Source organism: Lagenorhynchus albirostris, chromosome 12, assembly GCF_949774975.1.
Source record: "Lagenorhynchus albirostris chromosome 12, mLagAlb1.1, whole genome shotgun sequence".
Classification (NCBI taxonomy): Eukaryota; Metazoa; Chordata; class Mammalia; order Artiodactyla; family Delphinidae; genus Lagenorhynchus; species Lagenorhynchus albirostris.
The window spans coordinates 8396132-8411928 of record NC_083106.1 but is presented as its reverse complement, the minus strand read 5'-3'; the positions used below and the strand labels follow the sequence as shown (position 1 = coordinate 8411928).

Below are 15797 nucleotides of genomic sequence, written 5' to 3'. Positions count from 1 at the left end.
TACTGGGTTGGCCAAAAGGTTCGTTCGGTTTTTTCGTAAGATGGCTCCAGTAGTGCTTAGTTGTCCTTAATTTCATTAGAAACAATTTTGTTAAATTGTATCGTGACAGCTATCATATCAGCATGCATTAAAAAAAAAACTTATCAAAACCGGTGGAGTTTTGTGTAGCTATTTTAATATTGAAGATGGAAGAAAAAAGCAACATTTTCAGCATATTATGCTTTATTATTTCAAGAAAGGTGAAAGCACAACTGAAACGCAAAAAGATTTGTGCAGTGCATGGAGAAGGTGCTGTGACTGATCGAATGTGTCAAAAGTGGTTTGCGAAGTTTCGTGCTGGAGATTTCTCACTGGACGATGCTCCATGGTCGGGTAGACCAGTTGAAGTTGATCACGATCAAATCGAGACATTAATTGAGAACAATCAACGTTATACCACGCGGGAGGTAGCTGACATACTCAAAATATCCAAATCAAGCACTGAAAATCACGTGCACCAGCTTGGTTATGTTCATCACTTTGATGTTTGGGTTCCACAAAAGTTAAGAGAAAACCTTCTTGACAGCATTTCCGCATCCGATTCTCTACTTAAATGTAAGGAAAACATTCCATTTTTAAAACCAGTTGTGACAGGCGATAAAAAGTGGATACTTTACAATAATGTGGAATGGAAGAGATTGTGGAACAAGCGAAATGAACCACCACCAACCACAGCAAAGGCCGGTCTTCATCCAAAGAAGGTGATGTTGTGTACATGGTGGGATTGGAAGGGAGTTCTCTATTATGAGCTCCTTCCGTAAAGCCAAACGACTGATTCCAGCAAGTATTGCTCACAATTAGACCAACTGAAAAGCAGCAATAGATGAAAAATGTCCGGAATTAGTCAGCAGAAAACACATAATCTTCCATCAGGATAACGCAAGACCGTGTGTTTCTTTGATGACCAGGCAAAGACTGTTACAGCTTGGCTGGGAAGTTCTGATTCATCCACCATATTCACCAGACACTGCACCTTCAGATTTCCATTTATTTCAGTCTTTACAAAATTCTCTTAATGGAAAAGATTTCAATTCCCTGGAAGACTGTAAAAGGCACCTGGAACAGTTCTTTGCTCAAAAAGATAAAAAGTTTTGGGAAGATGGAATTATGAAGATGCCTGAAAAGTGGCAGAAGGTACTGGAACAAAGGGTGAATATGTTGTTCTGTAAAGTTCTTGGTGAAAGTGAAAAATGTGTCTTTTATTTTTACTTGAAGACCAAAGGCACTTTTTGTCCAACCCAATATTTTATTTGGAATTTTTGCGTCGATATTCATAAGATTGATCAGTAATTTTCTCTGTTTCTTATACGAAGTACATCTGTTTAGCTTTCCTCTCTTTTCTGGAATTAGGTTGGTAAGTTATGTTTTCCTAGAAACTTGATCATCTCATTCATATTTGCATAGAGTCCAGCAAAGGAGGGCTTTTGTTCTTCGAATTTCCAGGCTTTGTTATGATTTCCCACGATCATTTCTCATGTTGTGTAGGTTTGATTTCACCCTTTTCCTTGCGTAGGTAGGCAGAAGTTTGTTTTCAGAGAGCTAGTTTGGTTTTATTTTTCAGTTCTAATCTTTTTCTGTTTTCCAAATGATTAATTTCAACTATATTTTTATTATTCCCTTTCTAACTTCATGAATGGTATGCTGAAGGCATTCATTTTTGTTTATTAATATAATTTTATAAGGACAAGAATTTTCATCTGAACACCACTTTAGCTATCTCCCAGGTTCTGAAAGGTAGTCTACACATATATATTTCATATTAGCTACTGCTATTATTATTATTTATGTGGAAAGCCACTGGAGAGTTAAGGAAAGAAATAAGTTTGGTTTTCTAGGATAGGGCTAGATTAAGGTGGGCCTTGAGTGGGAGGTGTTGGTTAGAGATTTTTAACTTGATAAAAATAGTATTAAGAAGCCACTGGGGAGCTTTGGAAAGTAACATGATATAAATGTTGTTTTGAAATGATGAACATCTCACATATTAACATTACCTTATCTAGTACTTTTTCTTTTCCAAAGCAATTTTGGATAGGAAATGCCTTTTTCAGCAAAGATGGAAAAAAGAAGGCTTATCTATCTCCTTCTCAAAGATGATATGGTCCAATCCCATAAACGAATACCCACCTAGAACTTCTCATGATTGTTTTGAATGTTGTACACTGGCTGAAATCTTTCATTACTGACTTTAGAATTTCATACAGAAAGCTCCTTTAAATTTGAAGCATATCCTAAAATTAATTGGACTGTGGAGCAATCATTCACTTCTACTCTAGCACTTCATGTTATCCCTCATTTGGAACTGACCTTTGCCTTCCGAGGTGTTTTATTTCTCTAGTAGGTTGTAAATTTCTCATATAAGTACAGTATCTTTTATATTGTAGGAGGTCAATTCATATTTGTTATTAAATTATTTTGCTTAAAACTACTCTTGTATAATTATAAAATTCTCACAATGTGCATATGAGTAGTTGAAATACTCCAAGATAATTGTCTACCTTATCTTTATATTATCCCTAATCATATTCAACATTTTCAGTTGTCTTTCTATACTACATAGGTAGCCTGCACTTTATCCCGCGTTCTGTTATTCGAGTAACTAAACTAGTAAATTGGTGTGTGTTATACCAGATCCACAATCTCTTTTATTTGATTTTTGTTCAAGGGCTAATAGTTCCTACTCAATGTCCACTGTTCTCTTCTTTCTTACAGATTTTATCGGAGGAGGAAATGTGCCTACAACAAACTGTATTTCCTAGACTCCTCTCCAGGTGAGAGTAGCCGTGTGACTAAATTCTGGCCACATGAATGTAGGTGGAAATTATTGAGCTAGAAAATTCCTGCCTAGAATTTGGAGGGCAAGCCTGGAGGAGAATCATGCTCACAGGAAGGATGGTGGACTAGAAAGCTAGAAAGTGTGAATGAGACTAGCTACGCAATTTGCAGGGGCAGCACAAAAGGAAAATGCCAACAACAGAGCATCGCCTCTGGCGCTGGGCCCTTGGAAGCATGGGGCCCTATGTGACTGCATGGGTCACATGCTGGTGAAGCTGGCCCCGTGTGTGAAGCAACTGGGGCCCGAGGATGTTGTCGAGCTGCCATGTCAGCCCTGGACTGCCCGTCTGTTCTTCTTTTAATAGAGAGGAGCACAGCCCCCTTCTTGTTTAAGCCTCTGTTATCTGGATTTGCTGTGAGGTGCATTCCATAACTGATGCAGTGCTATGACTACCTTCATTTTACAGATGGAGAAACTGATGCTCAGACAGCTTGCTACCTGATCCATGGTGACTCATCTGGGGTGTGGACTCAGGCCCTGTGAGTAGGGGTCACATACTCTTTTTTTTTTTTTTTTAATTTATTTATTTTTGCTGTGTTGGGTCTTCGTTTCTGTGCGAGGGCTTTCTCTAGTTGTGGCAAGCGGGGCCACTCTTCATCGCGGTGCGCGGGCTTCTCACTATCGCGGGCTCTCCTGTTGTGGAGCACAGGCTCCAGACGCGCAGGCTCAGTAGTTGTGGCTCACGGGCCCAGTTGCTCCGCGGCATGTGGGATCTTCCCAGACCAGGGCTCGAACCCGTGTCCCCTGCATTGGCAGGCGGATTCTCAACCACTGCGCCACCAGGGAAGCCCCACATACTCTTTCCTGTGCCAACACATTGTCTTTCTTTTCCTACAGAGATATAATCATTCTGCGTTTCCTTTTTCCAGCAAGATACTGCATTCTGCAGGTTTGCTGGTCTCACTATGGTCCCTCTGGGTAGCCTATAATAGGAGGAGGTTAGCTTCATCTCATTGGTGGTTCCTCATTCACATTTAATTGTACTCTGGAGTGGGCAAGTTGCAGGGCCTCAGTCCACATTTAAAATATTGCCCAAAAGTGATTCACTCTTGTCTCTAGTGATTCACTCTTGTCTCTAGCATAATATTTATACTCTGATTCCTCAGTAATTCTCCCTTTGTAGATAAAGCGTCAAGATCTTACATAATTCAGTTAAAAAAGAAACTCAAAATATGTGAGAGCCCATCTGATGTGGGTTTCCATCTACTTGACCCTTCAGGAGGAAAGCATTTATTCTTCTAATAGTGCCTTAGGATAAACAGTGTTGATCGCCCTTTGGGTGTTCTCATGCATGGCCGTGGGAAGCACTGTGGCCATTAACTATTATCTATTTTATTAGCATACAAGCCATGGCTGCCACTTCAATGCTCCAGGACCCCAGGGTAACATAGGTTATATTTGCTGGGTTTGTGCTCCAAGGTGACTGCGGGTTTGCTCAGCTCCAGGGCCAGCACCCAGCTTGGTTAACAGACACAGGTTCTGGACCAAGTCCAGAGTGGTGCTGGGGTGGAGGTCAGTGTATGATTGCAGGTAATCAGTGTACTATGTGGGATGCTGGCAATGGCATTGGGAAACCCACCTTCTCCCTCTTGGTAGGAGGAGAGAAAACCTCCTACCTTCCCCAAGAGGAAGGAATTCCAGTCTGTTCATCCAGATTCCAGGACGTGAATGTTGGTTGTTCACCAACAGGCACATGAAGTGTATGTGCCTCCTTGCCTCTTCCGTTGGTTAGAGGGTCAGGATCCCTCCCAAGCTGGGCCAGGCAGGATAACGCATCGGTGCTGGGGAGGCCCTGGGGCTCGGAGGCTGGGGATCAGACCTGGATTTAGGTTGAAGCCTCTACTTAGGCCTTGGCTTCCAGCCCGTTTTTACCATATACCTTGCATTGGAGTGTCAGGCCCATTTGTGACTATGTGGCCTTTAGGCGGTCCACAGAGGACAGAACTGTGGTGTTCTGGGGTCCTTGTCTATAGTATCATTTTTAAATATCACCCAAATCTCACTGCAAGGGGGGGCCCTCTGTCGACACCTTGATTTCAGTTCTAGGCTCTAGAACTGTGAGATTGAACTTTTCTGTTGTTTAAGCTACTCGTCTGTGGTACTTTGTTATGACAACCCGACTACCATGCTTGGGAACGAGGTTGGGTTCTCCTATTTTAAAGGCTAGTGGCCTCCGTGGTTAGAAGTGGGAATACCACACTGTGAAGTATTTGAAATCATCACCATACCTTTTCTTCCACTGTTCAAATATAGTAGCTTCTTGACTACACGAAGCTCATAAATGTTCGTCAACAAACTGGACTACTTACATGCAATAGAAGACTTTCTGTCTCACTCCTACTTTGGTAAAATAAGGAAATGGGGGTAGAGTTTTTGTGATCTGAGTTGGGTCACGTGGAGGTCAGGTCAGTGGTAACGTGGAATAGATGGGAGGCTCCCTAGCTTATCGTGTTAGTCGTCTATTGATGAGAACTCTCTGATTCTTGATGAGAAGTTGCTAAAAAGATGATGGAGGATTTTTCTTCCAGTCCTGAAATACTTAGTGCAGTGCCCAGCACTGATAGGTACTAAAGACTGTACTATCACTATTAGTGTCCAATCCTGGAAAAGGATTGCTTTTCTTAAGTCAGTGGTCAGAGGGGGAGTATCTGCCCCTTGAAATTTATGTCTTATTGGTGGTGCTTAATAAAGTATTTAAATGATATTAATGGGTCTGAACATGATGCCTTGAGCAATCTGGGTTAGAACATTTTAAACTTTATACCACATTGCTAATAAATCACTTCTCAAAAGACTAGGTCTTCAGCATCTGGTAGCTGGCCAAAACAAAAATACTTCTTTAACAAATCAAAAACATGCAGTGTTTTATGAAAGAAATTGATAGAGTAAGGAAAATCAAATCCAGTGTCTCCAAGATATCCTAATCCTTGAGCATGAAAGTTCTAATATATGACATTTTACCACTATGTTTGCTAACAATCAAGAAAACTGAGCATCGTAAAAATAAGGTTTTTAAAAGTACTGAAAACTTTAATTCACTAAAACCAGGAAATATTATATTTGTATACTAAATTTTCTGGCCTCTGAGTGACCGTTTGCCAAAAACTTGGCTTAAAGAGAGTTTTGCAAATTTCTGGAGGACAGGGATTGTCTCTTTTTCTTACACATGAGATCCACATCTTGCCCTGCCTATCAGTCTAGGATAATGAATATATGTTCAGTAAATGATTGTTGAATGAACCAATGTGTGAATGATTTTCTTGGTGGGTTTCTATGAACTGAGGGAGAAGAGGCAACATATCAATAAAGAATGAACATTTTTGCTTTGAAATAAGGAAGACAATTTATTGTAGTGAGATTATACTGAAGTTGTACCTATGCCCGCCAACGCATATTAAGTAATTCCCTCCACACTATTGAAGAAGACACCAGTGAACTAGAAAGAAACTCAAAGTGCTAGAAATCAGTTAATGAGCATAGTGTAATGCATTTTCACTAACTTACCTAAATTTAAAGTTAGATGATTAGAGGACATACTGAAGTATTCTTCATACATATTAACAACAACTTTTTCTTTTACTGGAGCTTGCAATGCCTTTGGTAACTCCAAACAGTGACAACTCTATTCCTTGCTGTTTCTTTCATCTTACTATGGTGACGAGTTATCACAAAGCTGCTTACTAGAGGAAACTTCTAACAGAGACTTAAACATTTTCCCCTAAATGGAGTTTGTGGAAAATATGAAAATTGGCACACTGTTTAGGCAACATAAAAAAAGAAAAGACTATTTTTAAACCCTAACCCCTAGAAAAATGCCCCAGGAGGCAGAGAACAGCCATGCAGTTTAGCGCAAGTTCACAAACAAATATATACACATATCAACGTAGACCTCTTTGCACCCAGCGCCTTGTCTAGAACGCATTTTATACATTTGCTACATGTGGCACAAATGCAGGGGCACAGACACTGCCTGAGTGCCGTTGAGGAGCTGGGTAGCTGTCCTCTCTGAGGAGGTATCTACACAACTTTCCAACGGAGCTTATTCACGACTTTTTGGAAAACAGAGTCTAAGAGCAGCTCTTTACACAGCCCTGTGTGTACAGAGGTGCCACGCGCTGTGTCTGGGTGATGGGTCCACCTCCTAGATGTAGGATTCCTTAGCGAATCGGAACTGATCAGCATCAAAGACGGGCTGACTACACCGCCGGGCCAGGAGGGCCTGCTTGTTCTTCTGTTGAGACTCAGACACAGTTCTCAGCCGATGCAGCTCAGGTCTCCTGGTGACAGTCACCTGTCCTGTCGTGTCTATAGAAGCACAGACAGTCCTGCTCTGCTTCCAGCTCTCAGTCCTGGGCCACCGTCGGGGCCCGTCCAGTGGCTCCTGACTGCATATATTTCTTGAGTCCCCTCCGTGGTGGACAGGGAGAGGTGGCGGTAGCCGGGCGTCCAGGCTTAGCATCCTGGCCCTCATGCTGCCAACTGTTTGGCTCCCGTAAGTGGCGAGCTCCAAGGCCTGGTACCGAATGGCCTCCTCGTAAGAGGGGGGGCCACCAGGGCTCCTTTGATCCACCGGCTGGAACGTGTTCTCCACCGAGAGGGAGTGGGCCCCTGAGTTAAAGTCCACAGCTGTTTGGCCGTGGGTGTCAGGCAAGTTTTCTTGGACGATTCGGCCGGCAAGCTGGCTTTCTTTTTTAAGACCTTTCTTTACCTGGTCTCTGGCGCAGCCCTTGGATTTCGCAGCCACAGCAGAGCTGCGGGTTTTGGTTAACACTTTTTGGTGAGAGGCGAAGGAGAATGACATGGAGTGTTTTTTTATTTCTCTGTCGGGCTTACTTTTCTCAGTCTTTGTGAAAGACTGATGTCTGGTGAAGAAGTTTCTTTTGGGACTGGAAGGAGAAGCCAGGGCTGAGCTGTCGGAGAGCACGTCCAGGGAGCCACTGGAGACGGCTTTGGGGGTCAGTGTGCACGCTGACACCAAACCCTGAGCCGGGCTCTGCACCCTCGGGTCTCGCGGCCCCTGGGTTTTTCCTTCCGCTGCAGGAAACACCTCCTCTGGAAATGGGTCCTCGGCTTCCTCACTTGCAAAACAAGGGGCCGCCTGGGCCGCGGTGAAGTCATCCTCACTTCGCGTGAGTTTCGGATTTGCTCTCCTGCCCTCAAGGCACTCCTTCGAGGATGCCGCCGTGCTGGGGTCCGAGTACCTCCTGTCTGGTTGCCTGAGGGAGCCTTTCAGTCTGGGCGCACTGCTGAGGACAGGCTCCCAAGGGTGCGGCGGGCCTCTGGGCTCCAGCCTGGCAGCCGGGTCCGAGGACCCTGGGGGCCACCTGCTCAGGGACCCCACGGCGCTGGGCTCCGCGTCGGGGTCGGGGTCATTGCTGTCATAGGCCGAGTCATTCTGCAGGGTCGACATGTCTGGGGGAAGTTAAGGGACGGTTGAGCTTTCATTCAGTTACTTTTAGAAATAAACCTAAGTACCGTTCACCTACTTATTCCAAGTATGGTGCCAGGGAGTTTGGTGATGCTAATTTGGGGCTTGGTATGAAAGAAACTGGCCACATTAAAATTCTGTTTCTTTCCATATCTACTATTTTGAGGTGGAGAAGATAAGTAGGAAAATGAAGCGAGAGACGGAGGAAATGAGAAAGGAGAGAAGACAGCATTCCACTGAAAATTTATTGATCTGAAATTTAAAACGGATCCTTTGGATGGCTCTTTTGACTGGATCCATCCCCATTTTAACAGACCCATACTCCACTGTGTGGAAACAGAATCTTCTTACGCCAACTCTCTAGCTAAAAGTTACTTAGTAAAATTAGCAGTTCTTCATGATTTAGAAGAGGAAGGGGAAGGTTCCAGGCTGAAGCTGACTGAGTGTCTGCAGCCCGAGGAAACAGTGCAGGAAAACTCGAGAGACAAGTTTCCATGTTTAGTGACTTCCCTACAGACTGGAGTCTACTCTGATTTGGTGATGTGTGAAGGTGACTTCTGCTTCAGATACCAGGGATGCTTTACATTACTGGTCTGGACTGGTAGCTGGCCATGAACTTGACCCCAGAGTCAGAATCAATTGAGAGCACCTTCCGCACCTGAACTGTCAGTGTGTTCCAGGGAGTCATCAGAAGCAATTCTGGAATGCCCTGGCATGTTCTCCCCAAATATTTCAAAGCAGTTGTCGATGAGGAATTCCACCAGTGTCTTAACCTGTGAGGAAAAGTTAACAGGTTGTCAGCTTAATGAGACCTTTATTTATTTTTAAAGGAAGGTGGTTAAAAATGGGGACGTAGCGGGGGTCAGCAGTTAGGGAGGTGCCAAAATGGTCATGAGAGATCTTTATGTGTCTGAAAGGAGCATCCGGAAAATTGGTAACAATCACCTATATGAAAATTATTTTTGAGACATGCACTTTTAATTTGTGAATTTTAAAAAATATATTACATTAAAGTAACAAAAATTTTCATTTAAGGAGTCTCCCAAATTGGTAGCTGAGCTGACAGAGTGTGATGCACGAAAGAGAGAAAAGTGAAAGGGCCTTTCCATCCTGGGACACAGTCATGTAAAAGATGGGTATCGATTGTCCTCTGTCTCGTAGGATGATAGAGGACGCAGGCCTAGCTTTACTCAGTTTCATCCAATGTACCCACCCAAGGGAATGGAACTGACCAAAGCATTTGCCTTTCGTATTTTCACCATGATCTCGACTGAGTCAGAGAAGTTCACGGGCATTTTATTGCTTGGCTTTTGCAAACAGACGATGAGTTTCTTAGAAATAGACAGAAACGAACCTTATCATTCAGGTCTCTCCGGGCTTCGAACGACAGGTTTTGCTCATTCTCCGGGCTCAGCACATTGGGCCCGATGCAGATGGCGAGATTGCTGGCATCCATCCTGTTGACCTCAGAGTTCTTGCTGATGACGTGGAGCACGGAGACCAGGTGCTTGAGCAGCAGGTGGTTGGGCTGCGGGAGCTTATCTGCAACCCTGGAATGGAGTTCGGGAAGGCTGGTTTTAGGGGAGGCTCACAGCCTGTCTAGCTTGAGGGTGGCAAGTTGAAAGTTTCTGCCTAACCCAGACTTCCTTTAAAATGAGGAAGGTTCATTTTCACAAGAGACATTGTGAAACGTTCATTCAGACACTTCCAGTGGCAACTGACACGGAATGAGTCAGTTAACCACAGATCCTGAAGCCCTAAAAAACTGGCCTTTGTGATCAGGACACCGATAACATGGCCCTTTATGCTTTACATAGATCTTAAGTTACGAAATATTAACTCCTGCAGTAAAATACATAGTTTAATACATCTTGAAAATCATTTTGTTGAGCAACCATTTAGCCATGTAGAATGTCTTTCTGCTTCTAACACTGCACGACTATTTTTTTTAAAGAATACAGTCATTTGCCTTTTTAAAAACTGTGCTCATCAAATGAAGAGGACACATTTTTATACCATTCTGAGAAATCTTTATGGAGATTAAATCAGTTTATAAGAGCATGTTCATAAAAATTGTGATAGCAGCACTTAAATGGCAACATTGGCACTACTACTAATAAATTAGAATTGTAAAGCTTCATAGCTTCAGAAAATGAAATGGTGTCTCTAACATAAGGATCGTTCATTTCTCATAAGAAGATATTGTTATGAAAGAGCTTTGTGTCTGTAAGCAGAAACTTATTGTGATAATCGTAGGGACAGACACACTAATGTCTTCAATTCAATAAATATTTCATTGAAAATATTCAGCCATGTGAGACAATCATCATATATAGACAGACTTCCATAGGATTTGGCAAAAGCGCTGTTATTTTAGCGTTGGGTGTTTTAAGATTTCCTAGTCTCTAACAGGTCACACTTCCATTTATATATGGAATTGTTTTTGCTGTGGTTGGCATTTGTTTTTGTATAGTTTTCATTTGGGTTAATTATAAGAATATGAAATATGCGATGGAATTTTATGAACAAACAACCCCTTCCAGATTGTTTACTATGCTTTAAGGGATGTTTTGTGGGAGAATAGTTGCTTGGCACGACACCAGTGTACAGGTTAAGGAGACCCCAGATTCCTACACCTGGCTGGTTACCCTGCTTTGAGGCTTTCATCTATGAGTTTGTTCCGTACTTTCTTGAGCTACTTATATTTTTATACTCCCCACCTCTTGGGATTTGTGAGTAGTGAAGTCCGCTTTCTATCTTTTGAAGAGGTGCTTCTTTTCATTTGGCTAAAACTACTTTTTAAAAATTTCCAGGATACCTCTAGATTTGTATTCTGGGAGTGGATGAGCAATGCCACTTGAACTCCCTAAACATTGCAATAGACGTAAACCACTCTGACAGTTATGTGCAGAATCAAAGGATGGAGACTGTGCGGGCCTGGCCTCTGGGGACGAGGCTGGCAACTTACTGCTTCAGGGCCTCGATCCTGTCCTCTTCACTCTGCTTCTCCAGGGCGCCCATCCACTCCTCAAACAGGTCGCAGGACAAGAGCTTCAGTGGGATACTTCTGAGGAAGTCCTGGAGGGTGGGAGGGGACCGTTCATGTTACACAACGTGCTGCCATCATTCCACCTCGTTTGTCAAATCTCAGGGACTCTGTGCTCATCCCCTACATGGGCTGTGCCCTTTCCTTCCTGCATTCATTAGCCTGGAGAAATCTCTCACCTGACTTGTCTCTCAGCAGCTTCCTAACAACAGGCGCAGTAAGGCCATCATCCAGGGGGCCACCAGACTTAGGGGAATGGACTCGGCCATGGGACGATCCAAGTGCTCTTCCTCAAGTAAATTTCCTTAGGGGGAATTTAATGCATCACCTTCTGTTGGAATCTGGGGTCACAGAGATGCTTATACCAATAAATAAAGGCTTAACTAAAAAAATTAAACTCTAAGATCAGTTTCCTTTGCTTTGTAGGGTAAAGAGCCCATATCTTACTTCCTGAGCGTCCATGTGTGAGAGCCCATCAGCAGGTCATTTGGCACCAATGCTGTGAACTCACCTTAAAGACCACCGCCAGGAGGTGCACGGGGAGACTTTTCAGATCCACCATGCCTCCGGAGTTGAGCTCTTCCTTAAGCTCTTTACGGGCTTTCTCGTTGGCTGCTTTCCTGAATATTCCTTCAGTGGAAGGGCCTTTAAGGCATAGTATAGTGAGAATATCCTAAAGGAAAGGGGTATAGAAATAGGAGGTGGTTACCCTTGGTTTGAAGACACGCTTCACTGCTACTAACACAGGAAAAATCTATGTTTTGGTAGGAGAAAAAGAATTAAAGTAGTGGACATGAACAGTATCTAACTTTACCTGTTATAAAACATCCTCTCCATAAAAGTTAGTTCTCCAGGATCCTAAGACAGTCTTAACAAGAGACTGTTAATGCCAGTTTTTCCTTTCAGTCTGGTTGCTATCAACTGTCTCCCTCGGCCCTGCCATTTTTCTAAGAGGAGGTAAATTGTGAAAGCTGGAATTTGCACATTCTAAAACCATTTCAGGCCTCTCTCCTTTCAAGTCATTCCATATAAACATTGGATTTCTGATCATAAACTCTATAAATCTCTGTCTCTTGATTTCTCAGAAGCTACACATTTTCAGCATTCTTCTCTCCATGAAGTTAGAAGGATGGAGGGACCATCAACCTGAGCTCAGTGGCAAATACAACTGATTTCTAGGCTGTAAGCAGCCAGGTGTTCTCCTGACTGCATTCCTAAGTGGGAACACCATTTCCAAACGTGGGGAAAAAACCTCAAGATTGGCCCCAACAAGTTTAGCATTGAGAGTGCCGTTCAGATTTCCCGAGGACTTTTCACAGCTGGCAGGAAACCGAAGTAGGTCCACGCGTGAGTGTGCACCTACCTGAATGGGTCTGGGGAGTGTGTCATTGTCACTGCAGATGGCTGACAAGGGCTGATCAAATAGGGATGACCTCAGTTCTGGCTCTGAAGCCCCAGAAAAATCTGATGAAGAAGAAAGCCTTCTCATGAGAAAGAGCCAGTTCAACACCTTCTTTCTCTTCTTAATTTCTACAGCCAAGAAAACAAGGCAAAGAGAAATTAGATTAAAATATTGATAAGCAAGGATCCAGATAAGACAACAGATATTGTCATCTCTGGTTTGCCGTGTGGGACAAATAATATTGAAAAACCGAGAAAGCAAAGGGTGTGAATCTTAATCTAGAAAAATCAACCTGAAAAACAACTGCATTGTTACCAGGGCAGCCAGCCCCTAAACAGCAACACCAAGGTTCCTCAAAGACTCCACCTTTCCTGTTTTTACGCTTTACCAGCTGTTTGCTACAGAAAATGAGCAAAACCCAACTAAGCAGATCATAAACAACCATCTTAACATATTGACCTTAATAACCACGGTGGATATTTCTGATGTGAAATAGATTATTTTAATTTCTTCCTTTGACTAGTGAAGAAAATGAAACTTATAGGAAGAGGAAGTGACTTGCTCAAGACCATTTTGAAGGCTCTACGCTGGGCGGGCCATTAAACAAACCTCTGTGGCCATGCTAACACTCACCACTAGGGGGAGCTACACCACGCCATCTGTCTACAGTCACCTGCAGGGTTTTCCCAGTGGATGCTTTAGGGAAGGGCGGGCACAAATTGCTGCAGGAAGGTTTGAACCTAGACCTTTTACCAAGAAATTTTATCCTTGCAAAAGCCTGAAGACGTGTGCAACGGGTATAACGTCTAACAAGTTTCCTTCTTTCTCTGTTTTCTCCTCCTTTTTTTTCTAATTATAAAAGCTACATATTCTAAATGCATTGGCATATGTTTCTATACTTTTTATACCATCAAGTGGAGGAGGATGGATAGAGAACTGGCTTGTCCTCATAGTTCAGGAGAACTGGGTCAGGGTTACTTTATAATGGAATGAATTGTGGAAAAAATTGAACGGTGGGTTCTTTGGGATTGGAGATTAGTAACAATTGCTTCATGTGCTCTTAGAATCATTCTCCGTTAGAGGAGGGCAAGAGTGGTACAGGCAACTGTGTATTTTTCACATGTATGCACATTTTAATTGTCAAAACATAAATGCCAGGAGACCTGTAACTCCATTAAAACCCCTCTGGAGAGCTGGGGGGTTAGCTTAGGGAAGATCTTTTCTATCAGAGTGCTGGCTCTCTAGTGAGCTGGAGCCTTCCTGCCATGCAAGTGTTAATGTTCTGTGGTCTTTAAAAGAACGCTTTGAAAAATAATTCCTGGTAAAGCACTGTGGTTTGGCAAACTAAGAACCTCTACATAAAAGATCTGTATGTTTTCAAAACTCACCAATTAGCTGGCAAAGACTGTTTTCGCTCTCACATGATGCCAACAGAGGATGTTCCTTGATGTCACCCTAAAAATAGATTTATTTTAGTTTAAAATAATGACTGAAGAAATCTGCCCAGTCTTTCCCCACAAAATACATTCAACATTTTATTCATATCAAAAACTAGTCAAGCGTCCGTTAATTTTTTCTATCTTCCAGAATCAGTGTTAATGTCCTGCTTATCATGACAGAAGATCTCAATTAATATTCGTCTTTCATTTACTACACTTATTATGTTGATTTTCTCTCCTGATAACTAAACAATACAAATGATATTCAATTAAAATAAAGTTTTCCATCTCACAGTGCAGATAAAAAGTTTTAAACATTGCTTTCTTACCTCTGATCCACATTCAATTAATGTCTCCATATTACTGGCATTTAGTGTTTTTGACTAAAAGAGAAAACACTGAATTAGGTAAACCTCTTTGACTCTCGCCATGAGAAAACATGAATTAATAAATGTAAGAAGGGCGCATACAGCATGACAGCTGCTTGTCAACTTCATTAGAGTTTGGGCTGACTGTCCAGTGATGAGCTTTGCTCCTGTGCGGCCTTGGCTCTGTCTACGAGAAATCATATGGGAAGAGGTTAGGAGGGATACATGTAATGTATTGGCCAATTTCAGTGCCACTCTGATTAAACACAAAGTTTGAAACTACTGGCTAGAAAAGTTTTCCTTTAAAGTCAGTTATACACCATTGTAAAGCAATTATACTCCAATAAAGATGTTAAAAAAAATAAAGTCAGTTATATGTTACCAGATGTCTTATGCTATTAAACGCAACATCTGAACACACTTATTTCTAAATGTTTTAAACCTGATATCTTCATCATGACAAACTTTGTTATTCATTTATTACGTTCCCATCAGGAGATAACCTGAATAACAATTACAATAACAACTAACTCTTATTTGGAGAGCTCACTGTGTGTCGGGGCACTGTATTAAGTGCTTTGCACAGATTTTCTCATCTAACTGGAAAAGGAAAAAAGGTATTCCCAGGATGCTACTTACAGCAGACATACAACAAAGATAACAGAATTGTACAGAATTCCTATACCCCAAAAATGCAGGCTTCACATTATGTGTTTATTCTTTATAACACTATTTGTTGCATATTCCACGGTGTCACTGTTTCCTGTTGGATAAGATCTTAAAGCCCAGTGACCCGCTAGGCAGCTCACTGTCTTGTCACGTTAATTTATGGTACTTACCCTCGGAGGGCCTCCACCCAGACTTCTTCTACCTCCCGTGAACTGTGGAAAATGGGAGAAACAGCATGACACTCTGCTCCAACTAATCCACCGTCAGTGAGGAGACTGAACTGCTCTAACTTCACAAGTTCTGTGTTATAAGGGAGAGGGGGCGGGCAGGTGGAAATTCAGAATATTACTGAGACCGGAAAGAACATCACGGGCTGTCACCGGGACAGAGTCAGCCAGACACTGTAGAGCTCTCACTTCCTCATTCCTTTTAGGGCAGCTCTGGTTCTTTTTTTTTTTTTCTTCTTCTTCCACTTCAAAGCAAGACATCTGTAAACTACTAAGAGTGGAAAAGATGACATATGGCCATAGGTGAAGACTCTGATTAATGTCATAGGTGGGATGTATGAATAAG

General features: G+C 42.5%; 1 protein-coding gene across 1 annotated transcript; it reads right to left on the bottom strand.

Moving 5' to 3' along the window:
• Positions 1-6230: 6230 nt before the first annotated feature.
• On the bottom strand, positions 6231-15521 carry TAGAP (T cell activation RhoGTPase activating protein). The gene is made up of 10 exons (XM_060167743.1): positions 15395-15521; positions 14658-14742; positions 14517-14570; positions 14137-14203; positions 12710-12876; positions 11858-12019; positions 11269-11378; positions 9655-9850; positions 8959-9073; positions 6231-8284 (listed from the first exon to the last, which is right to left on the bottom strand). The coding sequence occupies exons 2-10, from the start codon at positions 14682-14684 to the stop codon at positions 7014-7016; spliced, it is 2169 nt and encodes a 722-aa protein (XP_060023726.1). The 5' UTR covers positions 14685-14742; positions 15395-15521; the 3' UTR covers positions 6231-7013.
• Positions 15522-15797: the final 276 nt, after the last annotated feature.

Bases quoted from the DNA above. Each gene is read 5' to 3' on its own strand.
- TAGAP (XM_060167743.1), bottom strand. From the start codon at position 14,684: ATGAAGTTGACAAGCAGCTGTCATGCT. The intron at 14,571-14,657 runs GTATGCGCCCTT...TTTCTCTTTTAG, and splicing joins TGACAAGCAGCTGTCATGCT to TCAAAAACACTAAATGCCAG. The intron at 12,877-14,136 runs GTGAGTTTTGAA...TCTTGGCTGTAG, and splicing joins CAGTCTTTGCCAGCTAATTG to AAATTAAGAAGAGAAAGAAG.